We start from the raw sequence: 18550 nt of genomic DNA, 5'->3' as shown, positions 1-18550 counted from the left end.
AGGTAAAAGCTACCAGGCGACATGGCCCATCAAATTGCAAAAACTGTAGCCTGTTTCTTTTATGGCCTTGCTGTTGTGCTGTGGTATCCACTTAAGGTATAAGTGTTTACGAAACAAAGGCAGAATACAAATGTTTCTTATTCAGTCAGACATTAAATCAAAGTTTTAGATTTCCTCTCAGCATTCGTAACAGGTCCACATGGTCACACACAGACTTATAACTGGCCCCACCTGTGGACTGTTTGCATCTGGTCCCCCTGGCCATGACTGGAAATCCCTTCAGGTCATATATTGTGTGTGCTTGAATATTTTGAACAAGCTGTATTTCTGAAGGTAAATACGTTGCATGTCAGTATAAAAGTACTGTGGTGTTTGTTGATTACCTTTGTGCTTCTCAATATTTATTACCCACTGGACAATGGGAATTTGTCCAAAATGTAAATTCTAGTGCTCACTTTTTGTAACAGCAACTCCATGTGGAAGCACATGAACATCCAGTGGAAGGGCTGTTACTAAAAGAGTCACTGCTGACGGCAAGGACAACCGCAGAGTCAGTCCTGTCAATCAAATTCGAAATATTGTACCATTGTTTGTGATGGGCTTTGGTATTGTTTTTGGGTGGGACATACTCTTCACATTCTTGTCACTTATCTAAATGAGATGTGTTAGACACCGAGAAACAAGTTGTCAATGTCCAGATGCTGAGTCACCTGCTGGCACTATTTGTCAAGTGTTGGATTAATTAATCGGCCTCTATTTCTTAATTCTTTTACATTGTATATGGAAACAACACAATGCATAGCTTTGTTGAAGTAGCCTATGCAGGCTATAGTTGCTCGTTACAGTAGATTTAAAAAAGTTCTGGAAAAGTCTGGTGTATTAGTTGTGCTGGAGCAGTTACCCAAAATTGCCACAAGAGTGCAGTAGAGATACAAGGGATGCTCTCCTAAAACCTCGCAAGAGATGGCCTTGTAAGTGAGCAGATCTGAATGTTGTTTTAGGACTGCAAACATTCCAAACAAATATTTCTCTGAGGGGATCTTTAATCGAATTATGGGACTGAAACAGATTACAAGAAAATTATAGAAAAGTAGAAATGTCAAGAGATCAGATAGGCAGACCGCGTTCAAATGCTTTTGTCGATAGTTTAAAGTTTCTATCCTGCTAGAAGTCTTTTATGCTTTAGTTTGCTCATTCAAATGTAATCAGTAATCAGAGTTTTTGCGGTTTACAATTAGGGGACAAGATTGTATTTGTATTTGTTGAAACCTATTGATGTTGGACTGCTGCCTATGAAGGACTTTTATTATAACATGTAGCACACACCTCAATACCACACGCGGTTTCCTGTGTGAGTTTAAAAAAAAAAAAAAAAAAAGACTGCTAGCGAGAGGTACAGCTAGCACCAGGACGTTAACGACGAAGTTTCACCTTAGTGGTACGGTACAGTCACGAGAGAATGAGCTGTTTTCACGGGTAGCCTAATTAAATGCCATATCCGGTATATAAGGACGTCTGTCTTCCTTCTATGAATATCTGCCGTTTCATATTCAGTTTACCCTTCGGGACACACACGACGACATTTCTTCACTGTATGAATCAGCCGTAGTTGAGTTGATGTAGGAGGGGTGGTGGTAAGATAGCTACATTTCAAACGCTGAGTCTGTACAGTCGGGGCGGACATCCTGATCGTAAGCACTTGCGTTCTCTAGTGTCGGCGAGTCTCATACTCTCATAATGTTTAACTGGTCCAAAGACGGGAGAAAAAAAGATCCAGAATTGTTTCAGAATGTCACAGAGGGGCTACGTAAGTTGTACCGAACTAAACTCTTTCCACTGGAAGACGCTTATCGTTTCCACGAGTTCCACTCGCCTGCACTGGAGGACGCCGATTTTGACAACAAACCCATGGTACTCTTAGTAGGTCAGTACTCGACCGGCAAAACAACCTTTATTAGGCACTTGATGGAGCAGGACTTCCCAGGTATGAGGATAGGTCCAGAGCCAACTACAGATTCCTTCATTGCCGTGATGCACGGTGAGCAGGAAGGTGTGATACCTGGAAACGCCCTGGTAGTTGACCCGAAGAAACCCTTTCGAAAACTGGACGCTTATGGCAACGCTTTTCTCAACAGGTGAGTGTCCATTTAGCTACATCAATATCCTGGTACATGGCCACAGTGAAAGTCAACATCAAACAAACTTGCACATAACTTTGTGTGTACTTTAGACGAACTTTTCCTCAGCTAGGAAGCTATCTGGATTTGCCACAAACTTAAGCCAGCTAAATGTCGTCCATTACTTTATAATATAACTATAAATGTGAGCTCGAGCAGCTGTCGGCTGCTTAAGTCTGCTGACTTTAGAAAGCTCCGTCAGTTTGTAGTTGTTTGTGGTGTAAATTTGGCCCAACTTTAGATATTGTGGATGACCGTTCTAATGTCAACTGGGTCCACATATCGATGCTAATTAATAGTACGCCTTGTTTGACCCGTCAACACATTGCTTCCGTTTGTTCAGAGAGATTGTTTTTTCGCCAGCCGAGTCCTCATTATCTCACCCGAAAGTCTTAGATAACGGAAAACGTGTGTATTGGCGTCTATACAGATGGTACAACACCTGTTTTAGATCTTGTTTGTGTAGATGGTGTGTACCGGCAGATCTGTCATATGTTACTGTATGAGATTAATCACCTTAACCCAAAGGCAGCAACTCAAATATGCAAGAGCTGCTGCCCTCATGCGCACACCCTCCATACAAACACACCCATGTTGGACACACCCATGACGGAGTAGCCGGATACCAGGTGTCAACAACCAAAACTTGCACAACAGAGATGGAAAATCTCCGCGCAGAAACTTAACACAGTATAGTGTTTATGGATGGGTCAGGTGTTTCATCGCCCCAAGAGGATTGCCTCTGTCTGGGATTAGACACTGTCTTCGGTCGCCATATGTTGGTTTAGATTAAACTGTTTCAGATTGGTGTCATGGGATTACATCTGTAGTGTGACCAGTTTACACCAGCTGAGTCACCTTGTCTGTTGTGCACATTGCATCACACTTCATCTTAATGCGGTGGACATATGACCACAGCCATTTTATCTTCTGTAGATTATCCATTGACATAAAAATGACATGGCATTTATTACAATTTACCAGAGGCTTCCATCTATAGCAGCTTCTTTAAAGGTGTCAAGTAACCTAATATATTTGTGAACTAACCCGAGAGATCAGTCAAACTTGATTTAAAGTACTTTTGAACAAGGTGACCTGCAGATTATCCATGGTCAGATGCTTCATCAAGCAATATTGGGGTATCATGATTCATCAGAATGTGACAAACCGAACTAAACAGGCTCAAATGAGTTGACTAAGGGGGTTTCTGCTCTCTGTCACATGATGGTGTCCGTCCTGTCAGGATAAGGCAGACATGAGCCCTGGGTGGTTGTGCTGCAATCCTGGGGCTTTAACACTTAAGGCTGATTCATGCTTCCTTACGTAAGCGTAAGCGCAAGCGCAAGAGGCCGCGCAAGCCCCTTGCGCGACCCTTGCGCGACTTCTTACGTCTTGCGTGCGTCGGCCCCTTTTTCTAGACTTGCGTCATTTTTTACGTAAGCCCTTACGCGAGCCTCGCAGCCTGCATTCTATCAACGAATGATACGAGATGAGGTTACTAAAATATTCTGCATGTCTACTCAGTTTTACAGTGCTTCCCAAGTAAAGGTTTGAAAAGAACTTCAAGCTTCAGACTTTCTGTTAGGGAACCTGTTATCTATCTGCAGAGCAAATGTCAGGCTCATACAAAAACATTAACGTGAATTACTTGATGCTAATACCTAGCGCGGTGTCTATAGGATTTTCCATATACGTTAGCATTAAGCTAACGTATTTTCTACCACAGTTAAACATGCAATACTATGTGATTGTTTTTAGAAAACGAATGTTACGTGATGAGATTACTCAAATGTAGTCTGCATGTCTGCTCAGTTTAACAGTGCTACCCAAGCAAAGGTTTGAAAAGAACTTCAAGCTTCAGACTTTCTGTTAGGGAAACAGCTTTGTATCTGCCAGGCAAATGGCAGGCTCATGACAACACGCGCAACCTTTGGGAGCATGAACTGCACCGAGTAAATTTTGCGCAACCGTTAACCCCCAACGCTGTAGCATGCAGCCGCCTTTACGGCCCACAACAGCTCGTTCAGGGAGCCCCTCTAAAAAGAGAAGTTGATGTGGAAAAAGCCAACTTTCCCACAGCTGAATTGTTTCTGTGTCGGTTCCGTTGTTTGCACTTCCTCAACTCCGCTGATGACTTTGCAGAAGGATCTTTTTGAGATACTCAGACAGAGTGAGATGAAGGAAACACAGGCCCAGAGGAGAAAAGGCAATGGAAAGAGGGAGCAGAAGAACGGATTTGAAAAGGATGGAACCAGGAGCAAGGGTCGCTGGAGGGAATGTGTGTAGTCTGTGGAGGGAATGTGTGTAGTCTGTGGAGGGAGTGTGTGTAGTCTGTGGGCTTGTGCTTGGGGCCCTGAAAAGCATTTTGGGGCATTTTTTTATTACAAAAAGTCCCACAATAATTTGGAACAATACATTATAAAAAATTGCAAACCAACTACATGCCTTGAGCAAGGACAGTGAAAAAAAGATTATGTTTTTCCTGAAGTGGATTTTGATAACCACTTTGGAAAAACCAGGCTTCTTAGCCCCCTGAATAGTTTTCATAGTTTCCACTTTTGGTTTGGATTTTAAAAGCCCTGCTCTATTGGGCCCTCTTGTAGAAAGAATGTTCTGGCTCACGTCGAGGGTCTCATGACTAGGATCCTCGTATGAGCATTAGTGCCAAACGAGCGGTCAGACTGAGGTACTAGCTGTAGAATGGGGAGCAGAGAAAATGTTTCAAAGGGTAGGAGAGTTCTTCAAAAGAAGCAAACCACTCGCAAAAGACCAGACTACATTCTTGAGATAATTTGGCCTCCACCTATATGTTGAAGAATGATCTTAACCTGATCTTGCAGTATATACAAAATATACCAGGAATGGTGTGTAGGTCCTTGTCAAGCTGCCATGGTAATGAAACCTTTCTTTTATGAAACAAAGGGGGGGCCACACTTTCACAGACACAAAGTTTTGATGTTTGGAGGGATTGAATTTGACAAAGGTGGGTTTTTTCCCTGTTTTACCTGGATGGAAAGCGTTTGCACCCAGTGTTACTGTCTGAATAGGTATCTCAAGTGTTTTCATATCAACCTACTTGTTACTCCAAAGAGAAATTTAGAGTGTGTGTGTGTGTGTGTGTGTCAAAGGTGGAGGTTTCTGTGTGATGGAAAGGTTGTTTCCTGAAGTGTTGCTTAACCTCGCTGAACCTGTTTTTACCTGCTAACCCTTACCTTTTCTCTCCCTCTCTTCTCTCTTTCTTTTTTCACCTTTGCCCCCCCTCCCCCCCGTACAGGTTCATGTGCGCTCAGCTGAACAACCCAGTCTTGGAGAGCATCAGTATCATCGATACTCCAGGAATCCTGTCCGGAGAAAAACAGAGAATCAGCAGGGGTCAGTCACTCAGTTCTTTCTCACAGAACTCTCTTTCTCCCTCCTTTCTCTCTCTCCCTCACCCCTTCTTCTCTCGCTCTCTTTCACCCCTTCTTCTTCTCTCTCTCTCTCCTTCTCTCTCTCTCTCTCTCTCTCTCTCTCTCTCTCTCTTTCACCCCTTTTTCTATCCTTCTCTCTCTCTCCCTCACCCCTTCTCCTTTCCCTCCTGTTTTCCTCTTCTCACTGCTGTCTCCCCACCCTCACCCTTTCCCTCTTCTCCTCGGTTTCTCTATCCAGCCTTCACCTCTCTCCTCCTCCCCTTGTTTTGTCCCTCTGTCTTCCTCTCTCTCTGTGTGGCTGTTGCACACCTAACTGGTGTAACATTGACTTGTTGTAGATCAGAATGCAAAATAAGGGGAGCAAGTCGAGGCCAGATTTCATGATGAATCCACATTTGCACGTGGTATCTAAGCACCCTTCACAAGGAGACAAGTCAATATTTTTGGACATTTTTGACTTGACTGGCTTCTGAGTCAACAGCTTATGTCCTTGGATATGAGGAAAAGTAGTAGTTTCTCTCTTCTACGTCAGATTAAAGAAGTAGACACATTTTTCCCTTAGTCAACATAAGCTTTCATGGACACTGAAAAGAAAAAACAATGTGGGATTTTCTCATGCAAAAGTTCATGCTCTTAATTATTTTGCTCGGTCAGCATTTGTTGGCATTCTCTTGCTACAAGCATTACTGTTTAAGGCACAGGGCTGTGTTCCTCTTTTCACCAACGTGTGATTTGAGACGTTACTGGCTACTTTTGGATGTCAACCATGGAACTTTTGTCTACCTGAAAAGACAGGCCTGACTATGCATTGTCCCTTCAAACCATTCATATGGGGGTTTATTTTTCTTCAGGATAACCTCGAGGGTTGACTGCCTGCTGTGTGTATTGTGTACATTCCACTGGAGCTATCTGCCCTGGGTATCAGTACAGGGTGGCACACCTCGGTCACATGACCCCACTAAGCCTGGCTGCTGGGGCCGGGTTGGCGCTCGCGGTGTTCAGCTTCCCTTCAGACTGAATTGCTGCACATTGCACCACATCCTGCAAAACAAATACGTCAGTATTAAAAATAATACAGTTGCACAGCTGATATCCCTATAGATGGGCACGGTGGCACAGCTGATATCCCTATAGATGGGCACAATGGCACAGCTGATATCCCTATAGATGGGCACAGTGACACAGCTGATATCCCTATAGATGGGCACCGTTGCACAGCTGATATCCCTATAGATGGGCACAGTGGCACAGCTGATACCCCTATAGATAGGCACGAAGGCCTTTGCCCAGAGTGGATGGAGTGAGAGAGAGAGAGAGAGTGTGTGTATGGTAATGACAATGTGTGTCAATGAGAGTGAAGAGTAGACTAATGGAATGTAAGGGGTCGGAGTGTTGAGGGCAGATAACGGATGCTAAACAGAGCAGGAAGCAGATACAGAATGACAGTTGGGGGGAGAAGCGAAAGGGACAGAGAGAAAGAGAAAGAGAGGTGGATGGAGGATATGTGTTTGGTCTGTGACAGGCCCCTCTTTGTGTGGCCCTGATGAAGAGGCCAGGGGGAACCTGACACCAGGAGGAGGAGGCCCTTAGTTCCACAGAAAAGGCAGCCATTTTCCCCATTTAACTAGGGGATAGCACTCTGCTCCCAGGACTAATACACACACGCACACACGCACACACACACACACACACACACACACACATGCATGCAGAAGCACATCTGGGAAGGCAAGGGAAGCATCCCACATCAGTCTGTCACAGAACTGGATTACTCACGAGAGGGTGAGGCTCACACTCATTGCCACATCATACGTAGATGTCTGAAGACAAATACATGAATTCTTCAGTTAGTTGAATTGCTTTTGATGATGCTTGATTGTCCTCCGTTTCTTTTCTATGCTATTCTATTCTTATACGTGCTATTCACATGGCATCTGCTTGAACTGATAGAGCAGAGACAGAGGGGATGTGTGCTAGGGGTGTGTTCAAAATATCGATACGGGGATACATCGTCGCGGGCCTCTTTACGATGCGTGTATCGATACGGAGGCGTCAGTATCGATACTTCACGTGCATCAAAAAAAAAAAAAAAATGTTTTTTTTTTTTTTTTTTTTTTTTTTTTTTTGTCTGTTTCTTTGTACAGCGTCTACTTGGTTCATGTGCCTGCCTGCATACTTTGCCCATCATCCAGTTGATGGTATAATTTGAAAGCAGAGTTTCTGTAGAATCCACATGAGGTGACAAATATGTTATGATGTACTGTCAAGGAGTTACAGGCAATTTTTTTTTGTTATAAGCCTAAAATATCGGGATACGTATCGTATACGTACGTATCGCATGTATCGCGATACATATCGTATCGCGACCCCTGTATCGGGATGCGTATCGTATCGCGAGGTGGTTGGCGATACCCACCCCTAATGTGTGCGCAGCTGAAGGATCACTTTCTCTCTCTCTCTCTCAGAAGACATTCGGCCCAGAGAATGTTAGGGTTTTCCCCCAGGGACTGTGCTCGTACCGCTCTCCAGCTTCTAAATGCTTTGTTCTTTTGCTTTCCGACACGGCTTTGTTTTTTTGTTTCTGTTTTGTTTTGTTAGATGCCTTTATGTGCAGTTGTGTCTGTACCGCTTTGTTGCATGCCCATGCACACACGCAACCTCCCCGGGGCGTTTGCAAAGGCACATTTCTCCGTGTTTACGTGGCCCTGAAGTGAAAGTTTGGAACCGACAAGCGTCCTTGGTGGATCAGATGACGCTCCTCCATAATCAAAACCATCCTTTCTCCCCCCTCAGCCTGTCTTTCCTCCCCTGAGGTGGTTGTTTTTTTCCCCTTGGCAATTTAACAAAAGAAGAAGGAAAAATGATTTGTTTAGTTTTTTGTTTTAGTTCACTGTGCACTGTGTTTATGCTTATTGTCTCTGCTTGACAGTGCACTGTGTGTGAAAATCCAGTGTGAAGGCTACCAGTGAAACTAGACCCTGGAACGCCTGAAAGCAGCCACTGAGCTCTATGATTATCCTTATCCCTAGTTTTGAGTTGAAACAATACAATTTCAGTGATTTCAGTCAGCTGTTCACTGCTGTTTACAGTTTCACCCATCAAACACTGATAGTTATTGAGTCATAGAGAATACCACGGGGCCATTTTCCCCTCAACAGGGCCCCTCTGTCTGCACAGATTAGTGGACAGTGGCCACAAACCTGTGGACTAGGGGTGCAATGTTCTGGCCAAACAGACCCCCCCCCCCCCCCCCCTCTCCCATCATCATCCACCACCTTCAGTGTGAAGTTTTTCCATCATCTGTCTGATTGGGTTCTCTCGTCTCACAGGCTATGACTTTGCCGCCGTGCTGGAGTGGTTCGCCGAGCGCGTGGACCGCATCATCCTGCTGTTCGACGCCCACAAGCTGGACATCTCGGACGAGTTCTCGGAGGTCATCCGGGCGCTAAAGAACCACGAGGACAAGATGCGTGTGGTGCTCAACAAGGCCGACCAGATCGGCACGCAGCAGCTGATGCGCGTCTACGGCGCCCTCATGTGGTCGCTGGGAAAGATCATCAACACGCCCGAGGTGGTGCGCGTCTACATCGGCTCCTTCTGGGCGCATCCACTGCTCGTGGCGGACAACCGCAAGCTGTTCGAGGCCGAGGAGCAGGACCTGTTTGGCGACATCCAGAGTCTGCCGCGCAACGCCGCCCTGCGCAAGCTCAACGACCTCATCAAGCGAGCACGCTTGGCTAAGGTGAGACTGGCGGACGGAACCGCACAGCCAGAGAGACAAACTGCGGCTCTGGCTTAGCAGCTAATCCCAATGAAGGCTCAAATCTGAGAGAATCTACCTTTCTGCAGTGATCTGTTATAGCCTTATTATAGCTTCATTCGGTTGAGCGATTGCTTCAGAAGCAGCTGAATGGTTTGCATTATCTGTGGGTGCAGCTGAGTACTGCAGAAAGGGTCTAGGTCTGGTTCGTCTCTGTGGTTGGAAGGATGGCTTGGCTCTCTGCCTATCCTGTCTCTTGAAATTGTCAGGCCTAGCTGTTGCAAGAGTGGAGCGTTTACTCGTGTAAATCACTGACCGGCTGAGTTTCTTCACTGGTCCACAGTTTAAGCTACACAGCATCTTGTTTCACTTCTTTCTCTGAGGTTCAGCCTTTTAGTCGGCACTTCTTATATTCAGTAGAAATAATACACACTGAGATATATCCCCCACATTGCCGCCATGTTGGCGACAGATGAAGCAGAAATCATCCTCCTCCCGCGCCTGGAGGGATGGTGAGCCACTGGACAAGTCACAAGTCTTTTATTGTCAGATGCACAGAATGACACAGGTTCAGACATAACGTATATAGAATTCAGTGTGGACTGTAGTAAATCATCATCATTGTTTATTCAGGGAGAATTGACTGAGAACAGGGCTCTTTTGCAGCAATGCCCTGATTGAGGCTACAGAATACAGAAAAACAATAAATAAACATAACAAAACAAAACAGACAAAAAAAAACAGAAACCCAGTATAAAAAAAAAATGACAAAATTATTATTTAAAATGAAAAGAAAGTATTGTGAACGCTTTTGTTTGTTTTTTCATTAAACCGATGGTTCTTTACCATTCTCTGCACAGGTGCACGCTTATATCATCATCTCCTTGAAGAAGGAAATGCCGAGCGTGTTTGGGAAGGACTCCAAGAAGAAGGAGCTGATTGCCAACCTGCAGGAGATCTACACCGCCATTGAAAGGGAACATCAGATTTCACCTGGAGACTTTCCTAAAATTAAAAAGATGCAGGTAGAGACATTGACCTCACACACACACACACACACACACACACACACACACACACACACACACACACACACTATGACACGTTGTCTAAATTCTGAATGATGTTTTGCGGTTCTCCTGATGTCCCTGTTGCTCCGTAGGAGATCCTCCTGAATCAGGACTTCAACAAGTTCCCCTCGGTGAAGCCCAAGCTCCTGGAGGCGGTGGAGGACATGCTGGCCAATGACATCGCCCGACTAATGAGCCTGGTGCAGCAGGAGGAGGCCGCCATGCCCAGCCAGACAGTGAAGGGCGGCGCCTTCGAGGGCACCAGGAACGGCCCGTTCCTCCACGGCTACGGGGAGGGCGCGGGCGAGGGCATCGACGACCTGGAGTGGATCGTGACTCGTGACAAGCCCTCGTACGACGAGATCTTCTTCACACTCGCGCCCGTAAGCGGAAAGGTGTCCGGTGCCATGGCCAAGAAGGAGATGGTGAAGTCCAAGCTGCCCAACACCGTGCTCGGAAAGATCTGGAAGCTGGCCGACGTGGACAAGGACGGTTTCCTTGACGACGAAGAGTTTGCGCTGGCCAACCATCTGATTAAGGTGAAGCTAGAGGGTCACGAGCTGCCCGCCGCACTGCCCAAGCACCTGGTGCCCCCCTCCAAACGAGGGCAGGAGGCCGACTGAGAGGGAGAGGAGACTGTGTGGAGGAGGGGAACTTGTCTGCAGTGTGGGTTTAAACCAAAAGAAAACAAAACTCAAAAGGTCAAATGTGCCAGTGAGAGACTTCGCGTTCGGTGGATGCACTCCTCCGAGGGGTTTCGGTACAAAAACAATGTGAACTTTGAACTTGCGTTTAGGGTACGTTTGGGTGGTACTGCAAGTGACAACTTTCGTGAGAGAGATGTTAAACCTCATGCATTTGAAGAGAAGATGGAGTTCTCATAAGAGTGCTAAATGTGATTAATATATACATATATATATATATATATATACATTATATGTTGCTTTCAAAAGTCACCACAGAGTAAATGTGTCTAACTTATTTTTTTTTTCTCTAGAGTTTGTCTGTTTTTGTATTTTCAATGTTTATTTCAGTTTATTGTTCTCCATTACAATTTTTCTCAGTCTTATTAAAGAGGAAATATACAACCCGAGTTCCGTTTGCAGTTGTGCTTTGGTCATTTAGGCCTGGGAACTCAAAAGTCTGTTCCAACTTTCTGCTCCAGAATAGACCACTGTATTATGAAGTCCCCAGGTGACTGAGTTGTGTGTTTTTAAGATCCCCATTCAATATTTGCTGTATCAAGATCTGTCCAAATGCATGTTTATCACACCCCATTTACAAATGCATGATTAATGTCTTAACGTCCGTGCTGTACAAGCCATTTTACAACCTTTTTAGAAACTACCATTAAAGATGGATCTTAAACTAACACACACCAGCATGTTGTTCAAGCGAAATGTCACTGCCCAATTGTCACTGTAGTCATGACGATCTATGGATCTGCTCGGGTTTTACTCGTTTTGCAGTCACTGTGCCTGCTTGCGTGGAAAAATGGGACAAGGCCAAGAATGTGAACTATGCAACAATATTTCATCTCTTGCTTTGTATATGACTGTGTCTCCATGACACACACACATACACACCCTGAAATGAATATCATTCGTGCCATAGGTCTTAGGAAATCAATGCTTTACATGCTTTGCTTTTTACCAAGAGGTGTTAATTGCTCACTTGAAACGTCTCACAAGGGTGACAATTTTAAGTCTCATGTATGCTTAAAGTCCAGTCCAAACCCTCTGATTTCTTCACACCACACTCAAACCACAATAGTCAAATTTATTTTGTAAAGGAGGCTTTATACTTCTTGCAAAACCTTTCACCTTACCCACAATAGCCACGGCTTAAACTTGTCTTATAGGAACCCCTTGTGGGGAAAATATGGACAAATATGCCAGCTATTTACATATCAGTTAAAGGTACAATTCATTATTCTGGTGAATGGCTTGATATTTGAACTCGGCAGCCAATTAAATTCTGTGCTATTGAAGTAACATGTTGAACGGCTGGATTAGCATATGGCTCAGTCCGAGAAACTTTGTTTCCCACTTACAGAGCCTGAACTGTGTAGGAACACCTGGCACACGCCTGACTAACGCATACACAGAAAGGACAACTAGAGAACTGCATGGACTGCGCCTTTAAACAGACTATAGAGATAAATGCTTCTGAACTCCTTCAATATTTGAACAGTTTCAAAAAGAGAGTTGGTTGTGTTACTTCAAAACTTGAGTTCTAACATCCTTATCAGACATTCTTTTTAGTGTAGAGTAAAGGTGATACAAATTTTTGAATTCTTACATTGTGAGTTTAAAGATTATTTCACAAGCAGCTCTATCTGTATGTTTGTGTTTATGAAACAATTTCCTTTTCACAAATGCCCATCCAGCAAGGACACCATGAGATCACTGAGTTCTGTCCGAGTGTTGACCTTTGCTAATCACACTTACAGATGCATCTCGCCTTGCTGCCTCCAGGTCTGGAAGGTGGCATACAATCAGTTTGGTGCCAGAATGGACACAAATGTGAGAAGGGTGCGATATCCACGTGTTTTTTTTTCTGTCTTTGTCACTTCTGTCTTCCCTACCTTCCCTCTTAAAAAATAGCCGCATGGGGTCCCTTTCATACCCCTGTGACAGTCATCTCTCCTGTCTGTCCGGCTGTCACACTGACCCAAAGCGTTATTTAAGGGAGATGGGTTACATAACTCCAGGGTGAATACGAGGGAGGCTTCTGAGATGGAGGTGTGAGCGTGATCATTTTGCACTGCGTCTCTCTCTCACTCTCCCTCCCCCTCTCTTTCTCTGTCTCTCTGTCTATATATATATGAATGTGCTTGGTGATGTGTGGGTGCTCAATACTGACCCTCACTAGTTGCCTCTCAAGGACTGACTCACACTACACAATATGTAAAACATGCACACAGGTTTCTTCAGCCTGAAGTTCACCTGATTGGATCCCTGAACCTGAACTTCTGAGGATTCTATCTGATGGTGTGACACAGATCGTAAATTGTGTCAGACAAAGACAAGGCTTCATTTAAAAAGCAGAGTTAAGTCCTTTTGTGTGACTCACATTGGAGTACCTAGCTGTCATTCAAAAATAAACCAGTGACTACAGATGAGCAGGCAGATGTCACTTAAGCCTTTCATGCAAATGTGTGACAGTGCTTCCTGGAAATGTGTTAAATCCTTTGCTTGCCTACTCAAAGGATTCATGCTAGTCAACTACCAGCTTTGATTGGGCATCAAAATTGTAGATATTTGAAAGGTTAGCAGAATGAATTAATTATCTAAAAGTAAAATGCAATTGGTAGAAGCTGTTCATTGACTTGTATTTGTTAAGACATACAGTCTATTTTGGCTTGGTTTAAATGTATAATAATTATACATATATAATTAAATAATGATTTTGTATAAATACACCACAAGACATTTTCTTTGACGGGTCTGAAACTGATTTATTGTGTAATTGTGCACATAATCTGATAACATAAACTGCAACTGATATGCACAAACAGTTCCAAAATGGAAGTTCTTTTCCAATTGAGTCCAGCTTCAGGATGCCTGCATGTTTCAATTTGGAAATTGAAAATCTACCCTAGTGAGGGTGAACGTATAAAGATCAAATTGCAGAACAATCAGACTGTTGTCCTGAACACTACTGTCTAAAGTACAATTGCATTCTGTGGAGCCAGATGTTATTCTGTTGGCACAGCAAAGATTTCATTGGAGGTACACAATGTTGATCACGGAGCCTTGAAGCGTTTTCTTCATCTTCGCTTCCTTCAGACTCCAAATAAATAAAATTAAAAGGAAATAAAGAAAAAATCAGGGTCATCAGGAAGGGATTCTTCCTGGACAGATCTTTTTCAGGTGTACCTCGACTGTACTCTTTGCCAGGCCTCCTTTGCGGATATGGCTACATAGAACCTCGGTGCATGGCAGCTAGAAGTGCGGCTCGCCAGTCAGTCATTGTGAGTGTGGTCAGAGGCCGGGATGGATGGGGGCCTCTGTGGTGACTTCAGCCAAACATGTCCTGCGAAGCGTAAGTCATGTATAGGAAACCATCTTGGTCACTGTACTGGGAATAGACCTCTCCCATGCTCGCCGTCAGGCAGGTCATATGGGTCTCCGACACTAGAAGGTACAGGGCCTGTGAGGAATCCAGGTCTATCTTACTCCTGGGAAGCAGACAGACGGTGAGTTAGAGAGAGTGAGTTAAAACAGTATTTACTGGTCTACCAGTTACAAGCATATGTAACAGGAGGAGTCATATGATCTTAAAAAAATAGTAAACTGAGTTGATGCAGTGAGGTTGTTGCCAAGTAGAGTGAGAGAGATGAGAGCTGTCTCATCTTGCCATAGGAGGTGTTTCAAATCAGCAGCACTCCATTCACAATCTAACAATCCTCCTCCCTCCCTCCCTCTCTCTCTCTCATAATACACACACAAACACGTGAGAGACACAAGTGTGGCTCACCTGAGTAGACTGATGAACTGACCAATAGTGAATTCAAATGGCACCAGGAATTTAGATTTGTCCATTAGAGGAAGGTGTTTTTCACGAATGTATCGCTCTACAATTACCTGAGAAGCCGAATGAAAATATGCTAAGTCAGTACTTTACCCTGCCACACAGCCGTATAATACACTGGCAAAGAAAGTGTGCTTTCACCTACCGGAAGTTTGTTGGGAAATTTTGATCGAATACTAAACCCTTCGTCTTTCCTACTAGCTGTATAAGTACATCAAATTATCAGAAGAGACACATTTATAAGAAAGTCTTTTTTGCATTTTTTACATGTAGTTCCTTATCTGTGTAAGAGTGTACATACCAAGGCATTTCCTTTGCTTGAAAGGAATCATCTCCATTGATTTCTCGAAGGGAGCCATGGCTCGTTCGGGCTTGGTGTTAAGGTGGTGGTGTGAGTGGGAAGGCTGCGGAAGCCTGTAGCCCGGGCTGACGGAGCGGTCCCCTCGGGTGGAAGTTTGCAGAAAACCCCGCGGAGGAAACAGCGCGACTCACATTTATACGCCCAGGGATGGTAGGTGTGAATGTTAGGAGGGGAGGGTGAGTTGCGTTGTGTTATGGTAGCTGTTTGATAAGTGCTTGCTTACTTGAGAAAACGCAAGCAAGCAAGTGAGTCTGGTTAAATAAGAGCGTTTAATAATTACTCATCCGCTACATCTCCAGTCAGCATTACTGCGTGCTCCTCACACATACCAGTTAACTAAAGCGAACCTTTTCAAACATTGGTGGTGGAGTCTCCTATACATACACAAACTCTCGGCGCAGGCAGGTTTCAAACACCGCAAGCTACGGACTTCTAAACAACATCTCGTTTTTTGGGAAAGAAATTTAAACACCAAGATTTAACCAATATTCTGTTATTTAAAGAAGCGCAACCTTTTGGAAACTTATTTGCAACATGAATATACACCTCATGTGCTCTTAACAGTGAAATAGAGTGAAGTAATGAAGACAATTAACATCTTATATCCCCTGCCTTTTAATTATCTGCAACCAAAAATTACAGATTGTGGGCCAGGCTTGATTCCATCTTAATTTTTGCCCTCAACAACCTCGCACCCACTCCCTCCCCAGTCTACATCCCTTCAGTGCAATAGCGCTCACTTGTGGGCAAAATTGCTCACTGGTCTGCAGGAATCACTGAAGCAAAAGAAAGAGTCTCCAAAAGAAGAGTATGATACAGCTGGAGGGGGCTCTTCCTACCATCGACAGTGCACAAATAGTGTCAGGAAGCCCCTGAGGTTCAAGTATCTACTGAAAATGTAGAAATACAGAACATGCTGACCAATTGTTAAGCCTTTTATTTTTTTTGCGTTAACAGCCTTTTAGGTATCCCTACGCCATTGGCAGCCGGTGAATACCCTAATTCACTATTCGCCTGAATGCTGCCAACTCGAATTCACTTTGTTCATTATGGCCTGCAAAATCCCAGTTGATGAATCATCATTCCGAACCATGGAGGACAGCCAGGGTCTAGGGTTTCAAACCCAGGGTCTAGTCAAGGGGTCTAGTAATGCCTACCACACTTGCCAAGGGGTCTAGTAATGCCCACCACGCTTGCAAAGGGGTCTAGTAATGCCCACCACGCTTGCCAAGGGGTCTAGTAATGCCTACCACGCTTGCCAAGGGGTCTAGTAATGCCCACCACGCTTGCCAAGGGGTCTAGTATTCCTACCACGCTTGCCAAGGGGTCTAGTAATGCCCACCACGCTTGCCAAGGGGTCGCCCAATCCAGGGTCTAGTAATGCCACCCACGCTTGCCAAGGGGGCGCCCACCCACTGTGTTTATTTTGTTTATGGGACGTGTGGCCATGGAGCTCAAACACTGCCAGTGGATGACAGTTAAACCCCAATCTATGGTTGTCCGTTTACGGAGACACAGAGAGCCCTCTCCGACATTGCAAACCCTCTCTGAGCACCTCTCCGTGGCCTGACGTGCACCTCCCAAATGTCATCACTGTTAGGAAAGGAGGTGCTCTCTGAAGAGTTGAGTCTTCAAGAGCTTCCCCTACTTAGACACAGGGATGAGGTGTGTTGTCTTCCATAGTGTGGGCACCCTCCCCAGTCACAGGCTCAGGTTAAAGATGGGCTGAAGGGGTTCCCCACAGCCCAGCAGCACAGGCCTTCAGTAGTCTTAGCAGGGGCGTCCCTCTCTACCTTTAAGAAACTCTTGAAGACCAAACTCTTTTGAGAGCACCTCCTTTCTTACCTTGCACTTCCTCGTCCTTCATCTCCCTTCCTTGTCCTTCATCTACCTCTCCTTATCCTTCCTCTACCGCTATCTCCTCTAGTACTTAACTCGCACTTACATTCCTGCACTTTTTTTTGTATTTCTTATGTAAAGTATAGTATTTATTGTTACACTAGGTCTCTATTGCTCTATTGTTCTCTCATTTGTACATCGCTTTGGATAAAAGCGTCTGCTAAATAACTAGATGTAATGTAAATGTAGTCTTGTGCACACTTTGTCCGGGCCAGGTGCTTTCCAGGAGCAAAGTCTCCTTCGCAAGTCACAAGTCTTTTATTGTCAGATGCACAAAATGACACAGGGTCAGACTGGGCATCGAAATTCCTAGGACAAGGCACCGCACAACAACCTACCATAACATAACATAAATAGTCTAACATGACATACACATAATGTACACGTAATAAACATATAATAACCTTACTAAATATACACATTTAGTGTATACATATAATACTAACATATATACATATAACATATGACAACCTATAATACTAAAATATATACATATAACATATAATACACATATAATAAACTCTGCTAACCTATTTACCCTATACTACCCTTCAGACAAATCCAGTGTGGGAGTAGCAGGTAGTGCAATAATTCTGATAATTCCTGCTAGTGCAAACAGTAAGCTCTCTTGTGACCTGATCTGAAATAATTTTGATAACAACACAACAGAAACACTGTGCACTTTCAAGAAGTTTCATACTAAAGGAAAAAAAACTATCATATGAGATGGCAACTTTGTGTCCTGTCTGATGTCTCTGGACTGACAATGGCCAATCACGAGCCTCTGCTTTAATGTTTCAATGGAGTGGAGAGAGTGTCCTCTATCGATCCAAGGGAGTCATTACATATCAGGTATCAGAATGACAGACTAAAATCAATTTGTCTTGTTGCAAAATGCGAATAAAATTGTTTAGTCTATTAATTATATTGGTGTGCCAACGCTATTTCCTGCAGGCTGCAGCCAAGACTGTCAAAATACGTCGAGGTCAATGCATTCAGCACCACTCCACCATAGTCAGAGTTAGTGTATCTTTTGTGGACCGCTTAAGGCTGTGTAGATGCAGACCCCTTGCTTTGCATGAGTTTATTTGCTCAAATGTGACCTGTCTCAGAGGACGAATTTTTTCCCCTCAAAATTAGCGTTTTCGAAAAGTTCCCTGACCAATCTCATTTGAGCATTGGCATCGTTGCTCCACCCTCTCAACACTTTCCCCGTATCTCACAATGTGCACCCATTATTATTCGCGTGATTATAGACAGACTGAGTGCAGTGCACGATAGCTACAATAGTGTTCTCTGTCTGAAATATCTGTTCTTCTTGTTCAAGTTCTTAAATC

The 18550-nt window shown here is 44.2% G+C and overlaps 2 protein-coding genes across 2 annotated transcripts; one reads left to right on the top strand and one right to left on the bottom strand.

The window, feature by feature from the left end:
- Positions 1–1400: 1400 nt before the first annotated feature.
- ehd1a (EH-domain containing 1a) lies at positions 1401–11510 on the top strand. The gene is made up of 5 exons (XM_080841226.1): positions 1401–2135; positions 5452–5549; positions 8917–9329; positions 10208–10372; positions 10510–11510. Exons 1-5 carry the CDS (start codon positions 1738–1740, stop codon positions 11038–11040), a joined length of 1605 nt encoding a protein of 534 aa, XP_080697352.1. The 5' UTR covers positions 1401–1737; the 3' UTR covers positions 11041–11510.
- A 2930-nt stretch (positions 11511–14440) lies between these two features.
- On the bottom strand, positions 14441–15312 carry map1lc3cl (microtubule-associated protein 1 light chain 3 gamma, like; the record flags this gene model as incomplete). The annotated part of the gene is made up of 4 exons (XM_080841459.1): positions 14441–14600; positions 14900–15006; positions 15099–15154; positions 15255–15312. 4 exons carry the CDS (start codon positions 15310–15312, stop codon positions 14441–14443), a joined length of 381 nt encoding a protein of 126 aa, XP_080697585.1.
- Positions 15313–18550: the final 3238 nt, after the last annotated feature.

This window comes from Sprattus sprattus (assembly GCF_963457725.1).
Source record: "Sprattus sprattus genome assembly, chromosome: 6".
Lineage (NCBI taxonomy): Eukaryota > Metazoa > Chordata > Actinopteri > Clupeiformes > Clupeidae > Sprattus > Sprattus sprattus.
This window is presented reverse-complemented; position numbering and strand designations above follow the sequence as displayed.

Bases quoted from the DNA above. Each gene is read 5' to 3' on its own strand.
- ehd1a (XM_080841226.1), top strand. From the start codon at position 1,738: ATGTTTAACTGGTCCAAAGACGGGAGAAAAAAAGATCCAGAATTGTTT. The intron at 5,550-8,916 runs GTCAGTCACTCA...CTCGTCTCACAG, and splicing joins AAAACAGAGAATCAGCAGGG to GCTATGACTTTGCCGCCGTG. The intron at 10,373-10,509 runs GTAGAGACATTG...GTTGCTCCGTAG, and splicing joins CTAAAATTAAAAAGATGCAG to GAGATCCTCCTGAATCAGGA.